The sequence below is a fragment of the Polistes fuscatus genome, unplaced genomic scaffold (assembly GCF_010416935.1).
Source record: "Polistes fuscatus isolate 324 unplaced genomic scaffold, CU_Pfus_HIC Scaffold6, whole genome shotgun sequence".
Lineage (NCBI taxonomy): Eukaryota > Metazoa > Arthropoda > Insecta > Hymenoptera > Vespidae > Polistes > Polistes fuscatus.
Genome location: NW_025113140.1, coordinates 1515149 through 1528924, shown reverse-complemented (window position 1 = coordinate 1528924; position 13776 = coordinate 1515149). Strand labels below are relative to the sequence as shown.

The following is a 13776-nucleotide window of genomic DNA, read 5'->3' as shown; positions in this document are numbered from 1 at the left end:
TCTTGTGTTCTCGTCTGGATGCATACAAAAGGAAAGTGAGGCGATAGGTATAGAAGGAATGAAAGATCGTGGAGGGAGAGAACCAACCTTCTCTCGCGCAGGGTGCGTTTATCCGCCCAATAGCATCCCGCGGAAGAGACTTTTCATCCCTCACTCGTCCGTACCACCGACCAATGGCAGAAGCCCGTGGCAACCGTTTTCGAACGGGAATACGCGGGGTACGAGGATGGCGCCTCCACCCCCAAAATGGCTGCGAAATCGCGCGGGCATTAGGCTACCCGTTCAAAATAAACGGGCGGATTAATTCGAAGGGGTGGCAGGGCTTGGAAAAGATATAGTTGGAGAGACGATGAATGTTGTACTGTAGTACTACCCCTCACCCTCGTATCCAAACTTCATCGAGTAAGCCTCCGCCTCCTACAACGACTCGCCTTCGCCCGCAACGTGGGTTACGACGACGAAGACGACAAGAATGTCTAGGACGATGACGACAGTGGAACGTCGGCCAGATACATCCGGTCATCCCCGTGCTCGCGGTCGACGCAGAACGATGTCGAGCGTCCGTACGATAGCATGAAAGTTCTTGTCTCTTTAGATTAATCGGTGATAACGCGATATACGTGAAGTAAATCATTCATCTTGCACTCGAGTTAGTGATATTGTTTAGTTTTTATAACTGGTTTGCGTCGATTTATCAGTGGGGATGATGCAAGAACACAAGTCTTTTTTGATAAGAGATCTTTTGGGCGACGTTCTAGCGGATCGAGTTCAAGGTAGGTGACCTAAACAATTATTACAATATGCCTTGTTAATCGTGACAATATCGATAAAGTATAGAAGTTATTATAGTTTAATAGGAGAGATTTTGTTCAACTTATTTATTGACTTCTCGAATGATCCAAGACTTATTGTTAATAAAAGACCTGACGATCGATGAATTTTTATAAATTATTAGTGTTTTATATACGAAACCGGAATTAGTCGCGTGTGCCACCGTCAGGATTCTCGTTAAAAGATACCCCCCGAGGACTCTTCTATTATTTCTATCCACTATTCAGGGTCCGAAGTACGACAATCCACCCTACAGAGTGTCGTTCCGTTAAGGGTGATCCTACAGATGGTTTTAGGTGCGAAGTGACTCGTTAGGCTTCGTTAGTCCACAAATTTTATCCGTCGCTTATCCCGTCCCGCTGTGTTTCCCAGTTTTATTGGTCAATCGTGGCATGACACCACAGGATCTTGATTGAGATCGTTTACCATGAACTAGGACCAATAGTAAATCGATTTCAATTCTTCTATCATTATCTCAATAATAGGCTTTCATCGTAAAGTCGAATCTGTTGAATTAATGAGACAACTGTTCGTACAAATTGTACTTGTACTAACTCATCAATCGATCATAGTTGACAAGGCAATGTTTCTTCACATTGATATTTACAGAAGATTCCGAAGATGATTCGGCCGTTCATTCGGATTCCGAAGATACGATTGACCCTGGCAGTAGCCCTTGCACTCGACTAGGAAGTCCACCACCTGTTCTATCGCCTCCACCAGGTCCGGCAACGTCCGGTAAATCTTGCGGAACTCCTAGTGGTCCACCGAGTGGAAGAAAGCCACGAAGAAGACGAACAGCTTTTACACATGCCCAACTTGCTTACCTAGAAAGAAAATTTCGTTGTCAAAAATATTTAAGTGTAGCGGATCGTAGTGACGTAGCGGATGCATTGTCTCTGTCAGAAACTCAAGTGAAGACTTGGTATCAAAATAGAAGGTCAGCGAGACTAAGTACAATCTTTATGAATATATTTATTATAAGGATTCATATTTTTAAACCTTTACTACTTGATTGTGTTACAGAACGAAGTGGAAGAGACAGAATCAGTTACGACTTGAACAACTTCGTCATCAAGCAACAGTAGAAAAAGAACTCCTTGTAAGAGGCGTGGGTCTTCATCATGGTAGCATAGATGCCTATTGCCCATCTTACAATGCACAAACACAAGTGACGAACCATGCACCTCCACCACCACCTCCACCAGCTCCATCCACAGCGTCCACGGCAGCGTTCCTTTCGACGGCTGCTGCACTCTTTCGAAACGTCACATACGTACACGGTTGTCCACTCTAACGCGTGCGATATCATGATTTAAATATCGTTTCAAATCACCTAATAGCTCCTGCCTAACTCGAACACTCATATGAGCAACAGATAAAATTCGTGTGGAAGTAAAAACGGCGAGTCAAAGAATTCCACTCGATGTTTTCTTTTATTATCTTCATCGCTGCAACAGACAGAAAGTGATATGATTTTAGTTGTAAATTTTTAATCGATTATATTTTTATTTACATTTGATCAAGAACATTCTATTCTTTATTTCACACGTGAAATATTATTTTAGAGACACGCGCGTGTAATATTTTAATATTTTTATTGTTGTCGTTGTGTATTATCAGCAACATGCGATAAATTTGTAATTGATTATTTAATTTTTGTATTCTGAAGTTTTTTCTCGTATTTGTTTTCGTTGCAAACGGGACAGTTGATTGACAATGTAAATATGTAATTATTAAATAGATCGGCAAAACCGTATTCGGTTGTTTCTTGCAAATGATCCTTATCTTGATAGATAAACGAATGTTTTTCATTTTTAACTATGAAAACATTTAACAATCAGCAGTGATACGGTACAATCTTTATTGTGGAAATTACGATAAATTACCATTCAATAATGAAGATCTAATAATTCTCTGAAAAGAACGTCCGATCAATGAGAATAACGATTAGAAGATATAATGATATTAATACGTAGCTGTTTCATCGTACTTAAATGATCAATTTGAAAGATGAAAAGGGATATATTTATTACCGAATGTGCAATGCTCGACTAACGTGCGTATTTTTCGTGTTTTAACAGCAACTTTATAATTTAGTGATTTTAATCGACGTTCACTATCGATATGTAACTTTAACATCTTTCACTAGTTGACAATTTTGTGTAAGATGAGGAGTTCTTGTAGATAAATAAATTATTATGAAATAACATATATAAAAATGTTTTTGGATGTCGTTATTATTCAAATTGTATATAAAATCCTACAATATTAATCCACGAAATAATTCATCCCCTTGGTATCTATATTTTTCGTTTAAATGTAAAAAAAATAAAATTGATTTCTCAAGGTTGAAATATAAAATATTCTTTTATCTGAATATATCATTAGGATGTATTTATCTTGTATAGTATACTCTCGATTACCTCCTTTCATTCGAAAAATGAGATAGTATAGTAAGCTAATTCATAGACGACAATGGGCACGTGTCCAAAACGCGCGACTCCTGCCCCGTTCGAAGTAATTGGCTGAAACCGATACAAGTTGAGTGAGTTGAGGCCACTTAGTAAAGGAATTGACTTACGTATTTAATTGAATGGAATCGACGAGAGAATGTACACCAGTTGACGATAGAGCAACTACTATCTTTCCTCGATATTTCGCGTTGGATCGATTGTGTTAATTAGGGCGAGAACGAGTAGAGAAAAAACGAAAACTTTCATACGAATAAATACTTTATCAGGCAACGCGTATAATACCTTCCGGATAACGATATCGTTAATGATTTCTTTCTCATATTAAAACGTAAAAATAAATAAAGAAAAATACATATCAATTCCGTTACGCGAAGTTTCGTATATTTCAACATAAGATAAGCGAAGAGGAATCGTAGAAAGGAGGATACTCTTTTCGGGTTTATTCAAAATGGAATAAACCGTGGTACTCTTTCTTTATTTATTTCTCTTTCTTTATCTCTTTCTTTTCTTACATTCAAAGTCCTCGAATTATAGGAAAAGCAGATTCGTCTCACCGAGCGTGAAATCGCTCGAACGAAGGAAAAATTCTTCTATTCTTCTTCAACCTGAACCCTCTCTTTTTTTTCTTTTCTTTTCTTTTCTTTTCTTTTTTTTTTGTTAAGACTCACCGCAGCATAGTTGAAACGAAATCTCAACGATATTCCTACGTAATTTCTTACGCGTAATTACTTCCACATAATCATTCGGTACAGTATTCACAATGATATCCAACGGCATTCGCTATTCAGTCGGTTACTGTTCTTCGACCTTTACTTACTACATTCGTTTCTTCCATTTTCTCTCAAATGTTAACCATTAAACCAACGAAATAATTAAAACGCGCTAGCTATATAATTAGAACGTTTTATCTCTACGAACAAATTTAAATTCATTAGACCGTTTCTAAATATAATCGCGTTAATTTAGATTCTACTAGCTACTCCTATCTCGTTTTACATATTACATATTCGTATCACGTATAGATATAAGATATATCATTAAATATCATTTAACAAAAATGAATTCTACTTGTATCTTAACAAATTTGCATCATTAACGCAGTACGCCTATAGCCAATAATATTCAAATTACTTCTTCAAATATTATTCTACTCTATTTAGTATTGATGAAGAAAAAACAAATTTGATGGATACATTTTTCATTGTATCGTAAAAAATGCAAATGAGTTAATTAATTAATCGGATTAAATTCAAGAAAAAACTTCATGCGTTAACTTCTGCTAATGAGCTAGTGATGATATTAATAGCAAAGTTGTATTTGTTACAGGGTGTCGTCGTCTCTCATAACTTTGTTCAGTGGTGGTGCAGTCTAGAGATCAAGGACGAAAAGTTGACCCGAGGATCATTCACGAAGGGATAGAAGGAATCGAAAGTTGAAGTAGACAAGTGGTGTTGCGTGTGCCCAGCCACGTGCGCATTATACTCCAGCGAATATCCGTACACACGCGCGTGCATACGCGCTTGCAGACGCTCGTGCATACGTGCGTAAGTCCTGTTGGCACTTGGGCACGCGCTTCGTATTCCTCATCGTCTTTTCCTCTCCTTAGGCTTAGGATGTGCCTTCGTTCTGCGGCATCGTTAAATACTTCATGGGGGTTCCGAGTCGTACGTGCGCGAACATACGCCTCGAATTTACATTTGTTCTTCGGGCGTAGAGGATAAAAACAACAGCTTGATTCGCCGTTTCCCATGCCAAAGACAATTACGTAGAGTATAATCCAAAGATAAGAGCAAACGTGTTCTTTGATAAAGAATATCGACGAAGAAATCTTTTCTATACTTGAATGTATATATCATATATTCCATAGATAATCTTTATGTTCCTAAATAGTAAAACAATAATTAAAAATAATAAAAATATAGAGATGAAATCGGAGTCAGGGTTTATATTAGAAAGGATTGACGAAGAAAATGGTAGAAAGAGTTCTTTAGAAAGGGAAAAAAAAAAGATAGGAAAGTGGAAGAGAGGAAAGAAGAAAAAGCGGAGAAGTAATTGCTGGAGAAACAGCGAGAGGGAGAAAATGTCTGGTTGGTCGAGCGATAGGAAAAAGGGATCGCGTCGTCGGTAGGGGCGGAAGGCAAAAGGCAGAAGTAAAAGGGGGTCGGTGGTACGGGATAGCGGGGCGTAGACGAAGAAGAAGGGCGCTCGAGCTGGCGCTTGAGCCGGTGTTTGCTTTCTCTCTCTCTAACTTTATTTCTATCTCTGTCTCTCTCTCTCTCTTCTTCTATCTCTTTCGGGGGATGGGGCAAAGGCAGGAGGTGAGCGGGCAGAGGTGAGGGCAACGAAGCTCCGACTTTTTAATTGGAATATATTCAGAAAACGGAACGCCTTTTCATCGCGAGCTCGATGCACTGAATACGGTCTGAATCAACGCGGAATCAAGCTCGCTCCCACCAACGATCGCTCAACCTCCGCGAACCGGGCCGCATTTCTGCATTTATACGTAACAGCTCCGCAGTGAACGGATAAAGCCGCCCTCTCATCGATGCAGACTTTTTTCCTTGAATCACGTACTCTACATACTTACTTTTCTCTATTTCCTTCGCAGTATCCACTCATCTCCACTGTCCCTTTCCCTACGTCTTTCTTCCGGAAGAAACGCTATGTTGATTTTTTCACGATGACGACGACGATGCTATTTTCATCTGTCCTCTCATTATTCTCTGTTCAATCATAACTGAACATCGATGTAACTTTTATCCGATCTTCTTCCAAAAGAATTGAAAACGTCCACGACAATACAGAGAAAATCTTCCTCTTGTAAAAAGAAAAACAGTCGGTGGTCTTCTCTTAATGGGCTGTTTGCTTGCAAATTGCAGTATCGCTAAAGGGCAACAAACAATTCACAACTCGTTTTAAATTCCACATTTCAATTTCAAGAGAAAGAGAACGTGCCCTTTGGCATACGTTACATTTACATAATTGTCTCTTATTCTCTTTCCTTTCTCCCTTCCACGTTGTCTTTTTTTTTCTTACTATTATAAACATCTTTTAAGATTTAAGACTTGTTTCCTTTGATTATGTTGATACACGATTAATTTTATAATGCTATCAATAGAATTCATTTTAATAATTAATAATGACAGATTAATAACTTAAAAATAAATACAAACCCACAAAATATAGAGTGCATGTAAGCATTTAGTGTTATTATATTCATTATTATAAAAAATAAACTTACATCCCTTGAGTATGCAAAAAATCTGCCTCGGGTGAGGATCGAACTCACGACCTTAAGATTATGAGACTTACGCGCTGCCTACTGCGCTACCGAGGCGCTGTGATGACTCGTTCTTTTTTAATACATTTTCCCTAAAGTGATATATTCTTTTACTATAATAAAAAGAAAATATATATACATATATATGTGTAAAAATAAATATCATTTTTCTTAATAACAATTGCAGAAAATTTGATATATTTTTTTAGACTGATAATATTACTTATTATTTTATTATCATAGTAATTATATTCAAGGATATCAAACTACTTACGAGAGGGCGCAAGCATATAGTGATTTCTTTTGTATTCTTTCCAGTTACTACTAACAGTGAATTTGATTATTTTGTGATGCGTTTTGGTTGGAATGTTTGATTTTCTCATCGAAGAATTATTATATAATAATATTTTTTGATATAAGTCTTATTTTAATAATAGTTTTTACAAATTTAATAAATATTTTTTTATTTATATCTCAATGGCAGATGTTGCAAGTCTGAAAGAAGCAATAATTCAATATGAATTTCAGGTATAATACTTAAATTATTAATAAAAAGAATGTATACCTTTATAAAAATATATCTGAGGAACTATACATTTATTTTCTTTACATATGGTGTCCACATGTTACAGCTATCCCAAATTGTATCTGCGCTGTCTATGGAAACGAAGGAAAGTGATAAGAATGATTTATTAAATTTAAAATCAAATCTTCAAGAATTAATTGATTTAACTAAAGAAAATTTAGAAAAGCTTGAAGGGATTGATGCTGAAAATTCAAACATGACTGAGAGCAAGGAGAATGACGAAGATGATGAAAATGATGAGAATGATCCATTGGCGAATGAATATGCCTTATTTAAGGTAATTGTTCTACTTACATATTGTTTGAAACAAAATCAATAATTGATTGTTCTTTGCAGGCAGAAATAGAAGATTGCTCAAACAATTCAAAGAGTGTTGAGCAAAATAGTGAAGCTGCAGGTGCTTGGAATGATATAGAAGTCAGTACGCTAATATGTGGTATGGCATAGCAATGATACAATTATACGGTTCAAGTTAATCTTCTAGGATGAATTGAAGCAACTTGAGGGAATGAAATGTAGAGCTCGGCTTAATAGCAGTTGGGATAGTGGTGGTTACCACAATGCTATGATATGTTCAGTCGATAGAAGTACTAATCCAACGTTGAAATCTATGCATGAAATCAAGGTTAATCAACATTATTATAATAGTTCGTTAACTTAAGAAATAATTTTAAATACATTTTCTTTTCATTCAAGTTTTAGAATAATCTACAATAAATCTTGAATTAAGAGATATTTCAGGCAGACCGATATTTGGTGCACGTTTGTTTCAGAATCATGTTCTTAACGTTCTATTAATAATTCTTACATCATTATTAAATAGGTCAGAGTGCTCTTTATTAATCCAACATATAAAGAAATGCTTCCATGTCCATATTTCTTTGATGGAAATTGTAAGTTCTCAGACGAACAATGTCATTTTTCACATGGAGAGATAGTTCCATTTTCCAATCTGCAGGAATATAAGTAAGATATTTATTTTATCAATCAAAATACATTTTCTTTTCTTCTTAATTTTTTTTTGCATTGCAGGGAACCTAACTATGAAAATATTAAGATAGGCAGTAGAGTACTAGTTAAACAAAACAATAATTTATGGTATAGATCAATTGTTATTAAAATGCCTGACGAAGTTGAAGAAGTTGTTCGTGTTAAACTAGAAGCAAAAGGTGATATCGCAGAAATAGGTTTGCAAGATCTTGTACCTCTTGGTATGTATTATAAATATGTATATACATATATACTACACATACATTAATTTATATACATATATATAACAAATTATTTATTTATTTTATAGATACTAATGATTCAGAATTATCTGATGAATCTGACGATAGTGAAATTGATAACAATGAGAAAGATTATACTACGGAAGCATTAATAGATAAATCTTTACTAATGACACCGACTACTCAACCTTTAGGACATTGGGAAAAACATACACGTGGTATGGGTAGTAAATTAATGGCAAAGATGGGTTATGTGAGAGGTACAGGTTTAGGAAAATTAGCAGACGGAAGAATAGAACCTGTTGAAGCCTTAGTATTACCACCTGGTAGATCTTTAGGTAAAAAATGACTTTGACTGTTTTAGTACAGTTTCTTATTAATGACATAAAAATCTATCTATTATATGATTATATTTTATAGATCATTGTATGGAGTTACGTGAAATAGCTGGCAATGATAAAAACTTATTTTCTGCTGAATTTAAAATGCGTAAGAAGCAACAAAAATTAGAACGACAAAGACAAAGAGAATATGAAAGAGAAAAAGAAAAGGAACAAAGTAATATATTCAATTTCTTAAACACGACATTAAATACAACATTAGTTGAAAGTAAGTGTGTAAAAAATATAAAATATATATGATGGTCCACAAGTTAAAGTATCTAAATTTCTATTCCTTTAAATTTTACAGACAAAAATAAGGATGTAGCCAGTACGTCAAAATCTAAATGTAATTTGAAAACGGAATCAAATTGGAAATTAAATGTTGCAAACTTTCAAGTAGGCGAAGATATCAACCGGTTGGAAAGAGAATCATTGAAACTTAAAAATTCAATGACGAGACATTCAAAAGATAGCACACCTTACAAAAATATTCTTGCGCAATATAATGAGAAACAAAAGAAACTTATTGAATTACGTGCTTGTGAGAAAAATATTGCAGCCGAACAAACTCAAAGAAAAAACAAAGCTAAATTGTCCATATTTTAAAAAAGATAATAAAAATATATAGAAGCATGTATGTTTGATACTTATCCAAAGTAAATAAATAAAAAATTCTGTACAGAATAAAAAAATATATATATATAAATCTACGTACAAATAATCGCTAAACTAATGTAACTTCTATTTAAATAAATAATATTTCAAAATATTGCTTTACTTACGCATATACGATAAATAGTAAAAATGTTTCACATTTTCTTCCCATATGCACAATATATATATATTTCTATTATAATTTAATTATTACTTGCGGTAAAATTACTTACAATGGGATGAACAAATGAAGATTCAATTTGAGACGTTACATTTCAAATATAACATATAAAGTCAAAAAATATTTAAGTGACTAAAAAATTTAAAAAAAATTTATAAAATTATTTATGAATATGTGTAATATTCATATTAAGAGTGTAAATAATTTTTGCTTGTTTTAATCTTAAATGATATCTTTAATTTTGTAATAAATTAGAATATAAAAAAATCACGTAGTGATTGTTATTGTTATGGACATATTAGTAATATGGCGGCCCCCGATGTGAAGTAAGTGCATACAGGTGACTTAATAGAAATATTTATTATTAAAAATAAAAAACAAAAGAAGAAGATTCAATTAAAAACATAACTATTTCTTTTTATTTATAGATTAGAAAAATGTGAAGTATGTAATGCAAACAAAGCAAAATATACTTGCCCAAAATGTGAGGTTAGAACGTGTTGTCTTGCATGTGTAAATATTCATAAAAAAGAACTCGAATGTGATGGAATTCGAGATAGACTGAAATTTAAAACATTAGCATCGTTTACTGATTTAGATTTGTTAAATGGTACGTTACTTTAAATTATTAAATTACTTATGTTTTAAAACATACTATATTATAAGAAATAAACATTATTTAAATTCTAGATTATCGATTTCTTGAAGAAATTGGCAGATCTGTTGATCAATTAAAAAATAATCCATTAAAAAGATTTTCACGACACTCTGAGTTACCTTTGGTATGTTGTCAATATTTTTTTGTATGCCTTTTTATAAGTATAAAATTATAATTTATGAATAATATTGCAGCATTTAAACCGACTCAGAACAGGTGCTTATAACAGGAAAGTTAATCTCTGTTTCATGCCACAACATTTTACTAAACATAAAAAGAATACAACATTTTTAAAATGGAAAACAAATGAATTTTTTTGGAGAGTAGAGTGGATATTTCCACAAGCAGATAATATAATACAGACCACAGAAAGGTATTTTAATATTTTATATATAAATAAATATAATTTAGAATTGTTTTATATATATAACAAAAATTATTATTATTATCATTAGAGCTTTAGAAACAGTTCGTTTGTCAACACTTTTAGAGCAAGTTTTGTATCCTCTTAATGCAACGGAGGAAAAAAGTAATATTGAAGAACTAAATTTAAAATTAAGTTTAAATAACAAATTACAATTTTATCAAGCTGCTGGTTTTAGTGGATTGAAAGTTCTTCTTAAAACTGAGAAGATAGCGAAATCTAGTAATAGGTAAGTAAAATATATAAATTTTGTGTATGTGATTGTATATACTGTGAATCAAATATTGAATTACTTCAATAACAATGTGATACATTTCAGATACCACGAGTTAGATATATCACTTACACTGAAGGAAAATTTAGAAAATAAAACTATAGTAGAATTTCCGACATTATACGTAGTTTTGCAACATCATATAGATATGTATGAAATTGTAGACACAGGTAAATATTATAAGATATTTCATATATTCATATAATTCATATTTAAATAATAATAATAAATAGATTATAATTCTTGGATATTTCTTTTAAGACGATGAGGAAATTTTTCCTAAGAACAAATTTCAACAAAAAAGTAAATGGTCGCATACAGACAAAGGCAATAACAAAAAACAAAACACAAATGAACCTGTAAATTATTTTTTTAATACTACTATAGAGTCTGATGAAGAATTAGATATTGCGAGTAATAAACAACAAGGTAGAGAACACGAAAGAAAAAATTCTAGTTTTGATATACCTAAATATGATGAACTGATCAATACGGTACAATAATATATTAATATATAATTATTTATATATGGAAGTAATTTTTTAATAATAAAAAGAAAAAGTAAGTAAATTTATATGCTCTAATAATTTATTTGTGCAAATGCACGGCTAGAATTTAGTTATCGAATTCTACTATTTTTTTTATAAATACTATTTTCAGTAAACTGGCACAATTCGGATTGATTCTTTTTCCATTAAGTTTAATATGTATACTTATATATATTTAATTCCTTGTACATTACCCAAAAATACTGTAATTATTAATAAATAACTTAAAGATAAGAATCCAAAATTGTAGGAAATGCGATGAAAATAAATTTTCATAAATTGAAATTATAATGAATTTACAAAGTGATAATTTATACATTGTATCTCTTTGAAAATTGATTTATATATATATTTATATATATATTAAAAACGAAGTTAAATCATCTCTTGTGTTTTCTATTATAAAATTTCTATTATTTTATTAATATTAAATTAAAAATCAATGTATAGTACACAACATTGTGTTGATAAATACAGGCTAACAAACTTGATAATAACAATGTAGCCTGATTGTGTAATTTCTATATATTTAAAAAATAAAATCCAAATATGGTAGCCGCAAACCCATTTTTCAACCCTCATAATAAAGTGTGTTCCTAGTTTTTAGATTGGAACAATCTTCGTTTATGGATAAATCATTTTTTCAAGTTTGTGATCAACTAAAGAATAAAGAAATATAACAGGAGGACCAGAAATACGACGAGAATAGCAACTGCTTTGACATACATAGACTTGCTATTTAAATGCGTTGCATCTTTCTTATACTTTTGTGACAACATTGACAAATTCTGCGTTTTTGTATCCAATTCTGCAAAGGATGAAAAATATAGTCGTATGTATGCATATATATATATATATATATATATAAAATTATATTAATTTACCTGAAAGTACCGTTCCTCTTTGTAATACATCATCAATGTTTTGAACCATGATCCTTTGAACATCTTGTAGTTGAGTGTTAAGAGCATTCATATTCCTACGTGATCTACCATCTGAGAACACTTTTTTAGCTTTTTGAATGTAAGTCTCTAAAGAAACCAAAATTCATATTACATTATATCAATAAACAATGAATATATGTGATATATTGTTCAAATTTTGATTACATACCAAATTCAATAAAAGCATAAGGCCTAGCAACGGTATTGACACGTTTACCATATTGAGCATAAAATTCCTGTGCTATATCTTCTAAATAACTGTAAGCTATTCGTTTACTATAATTCCTTTCACATAATACTAAGTAACATACCTCGTTTTCAATTAAATAACTATAAAAAACAAAGACATTAAGATTAAAGAAAATGCACACACATATTTATTTGTATTATTTATTTAATTATGATAAACTTACTGAAAGAGGTATGGTCCAGTTTCTATAGTACATCTTGTAGGTGACTGTATACCCAATTTTCTAAACAACATTTTCGCTTGATTTTGATATTCCAAAGTACTTCTTTCACTCTAGACAGATGCAAATGATAAAAAAAAAGAATGCAAAATTTAATTAACATTTTCTATTTTAAATATATTGATAATACTTAATTATACTTAATTATTAACATCATTCGACAAAGATCTAATTATTATTGTAAAATGATAGATAATAAAATATTATGGTTTAAAATGACATTTCATCATAACAGATTTCTAACCTGTTCATCTTCCTGCATGGTAGCCGCCAATAGCAGCCCATCTGCTATTCTTGCTATCATTGTTAGTAATACCATTTTATTATAAATAAATTAACAACTCAATCTGAAACAATAATAATAACACAATATCTTTGTTTTCACGTTCGAAAGTTCAGTATTCAACATCCATTTAGGCGCAACTGATCGTGGATGTGGCCGATTCACTAACGTCCAATTGCAACCTACCACGTCAGTAGGCAACTTTTCATTAACTACGTGCACATTTTTCAATTTCTTTAACATAAAATATTTAATTAATTACTAGCGTTCATAATATATATGTATATACATATACGTCAATTATTTTATATAGTTTACGTAGAAATTCTCGTAATAAACAAATAAAGAATTAATAAAATAATGTCAATAACAACAACAATATAAATTTATTGGATAGGTTAATAATTGTCTTCTTCCTTTTGGACTACAAAAAGCGCGAGATTCATCGTTATGGAATAAATCAATGATATAATCTTCCTTTATACTTTTTTTATCTAATTACATTTTACATAAGGAGTATTCTCCAATCGTACAACAGCTAGTGATTATTG

At 32.0% G+C, this 13776-nt stretch overlaps 4 protein-coding genes and 1 non-coding gene across 6 annotated transcripts; 3 read left to right on the top strand and 2 right to left on the bottom strand.

The window, feature by feature from the left end:
* The first annotated feature begins 291 nt into the window (after positions 1-291).
* Positions 292-3047, top strand: LOC122523034 (barH-like 2 homeobox protein). 2 transcript variants are annotated; one of them, XM_043644559.1, is made up of 3 exons: positions 292-773; positions 1444-1771; positions 1858-3047. In XM_043644559.1, exons 1-3 carry the CDS (start codon positions 704-706, stop codon positions 2126-2128), a joined length of 669 nt encoding a protein of 222 aa, XP_043500494.1. In that variant the 5' UTR covers positions 292-703; the 3' UTR covers positions 2129-3047. The 2 variants fall into 2 exon arrangements, with proteins under 2 accessions (XP_043500494.1, XP_043500493.1); XM_043644558.1 differs by having other exon boundaries at positions 295-773; positions 1441-1771.
* A 3525-nt stretch (positions 3048-6572) lies between these two features.
* Positions 6573-6645, bottom strand: Trnam-cau. The gene has a single exon. It is a non-coding gene; the product is annotated as a tRNA-Met (tRNA).
* A 231-nt stretch (positions 6646-6876) lies between these two features.
* LOC122523003 (zinc finger CCCH-type with G patch domain-containing protein) lies at positions 6877-9556 on the top strand. Its single transcript, XM_043644503.1, has 9 exons — positions 6877-7116; positions 7221-7451; positions 7511-7591; positions 7659-7799; positions 7998-8140; positions 8207-8385; positions 8475-8744; positions 8827-9015; positions 9097-9556. The coding sequence occupies exons 1-9, from the start codon at positions 7066-7068 to the stop codon at positions 9393-9395; spliced, it is 1584 nt and encodes a 527-aa protein (XP_043500438.1). The 5' UTR covers positions 6877-7065; the 3' UTR covers positions 9396-9556.
* A 345-nt stretch (positions 9557-9901) lies between these two features.
* LOC122523020 (box C/D snoRNA protein 1) lies at positions 9902-11813 on the top strand. Its single transcript, XM_043644538.1, has 7 exons — positions 9902-9950; positions 10053-10234; positions 10315-10406; positions 10477-10655; positions 10738-10935; positions 11026-11150; positions 11242-11813. The coding sequence occupies exons 1-7, from the start codon at positions 9931-9933 to the stop codon at positions 11481-11483; spliced, it is 1038 nt and encodes a 345-aa protein (XP_043500473.1). The 5' UTR covers positions 9902-9930; the 3' UTR covers positions 11484-11813.
* Positions 11814-12035: 222 nt separating this feature from the next.
* LOC122523035 (vesicle-trafficking protein SEC22b) lies at positions 12036-13431 on the bottom strand. The gene is made up of 5 exons (XM_043644560.1): positions 13187-13431; positions 12886-12995; positions 12642-12802; positions 12413-12559; positions 12036-12336 (listed from the first exon to the last, which is right to left on the bottom strand). Exons 1-5 carry the CDS (start codon positions 13259-13261, stop codon positions 12188-12190), a joined length of 642 nt encoding a protein of 213 aa, XP_043500495.1. The 5' UTR covers positions 13262-13431; the 3' UTR covers positions 12036-12187.
* Between the last annotated feature and the right edge of the window lie 345 nt (positions 13432-13776).

Excerpts from the sequence above, each read along its gene's own strand:
- LOC122523034 (XM_043644558.1), top strand. The coding sequence starts at position 704 with ATGATGCAAGAACACAAGTCTTTTTTGATAAGAGATCTTTTGGGCGAC. Across the intron at positions 774-1,440 it reads TCTAGCGGATCGAGTTCAAG|AAGATTCCGAAGATGATTCG; the intron begins GTAGGTGACCTA and ends TGATATTTACAG. Across the intron at positions 1,772-1,857 it reads ACTTGGTATCAAAATAGAAG|AACGAAGTGGAAGAGACAGA; the intron begins GTCAGCGAGACT and ends ATTGTGTTACAG.
- LOC122523003 (XM_043644503.1), top strand. The coding sequence starts at position 7,066 with ATGGCAGATGTTGCAAGTCTGAAAGAAGCAATAATTCAATATGAATTT. Across the intron at positions 7,592-7,658 it reads GTGCTTGGAATGATATAGAA|GATGAATTGAAGCAACTTGA; the intron begins GTCAGTACGCTA and ends TTAATCTTCTAG. Across the intron at positions 8,745-8,826 it reads ACCACCTGGTAGATCTTTAG|ATCATTGTATGGAGTTACGT; the intron begins GTAAAAAATGAC and ends TATATTTTATAG.
- LOC122523020 (XM_043644538.1), top strand. The coding sequence starts at position 9,931 with ATGGCGGCCCCCGATGTGAA. Across the intron at positions 10,407-10,476 it reads GACACTCTGAGTTACCTTTG|CATTTAAACCGACTCAGAAC; the intron begins GTATGTTGTCAA and ends ATAATATTGCAG. Across the intron at positions 10,936-11,025 it reads ATAGCGAAATCTAGTAATAG|ATACCACGAGTTAGATATAT; the intron begins GTAAGTAAAATA and ends GATACATTTCAG.
- LOC122523035 (XM_043644560.1), bottom strand. The coding sequence starts at position 13,261 with ATGGTATTACTAACAATGATAGCAAGAATAGCAGATGGGCTGCTATTG. Across the intron at positions 12,996-13,186 it reads CCATGCAGGAAGATGAACAG|AGTGAAAGAAGTACTTTGGA; the intron begins GTTAGAAATCTG and ends GCATCTGTCTAG. Across the intron at positions 12,803-12,885 it reads ACTGGACCATACCTCTTTCA|TTATTTAATTGAAAACGAGG; the intron begins GTAAGTTTATCA and ends TGTTTTTTATAG.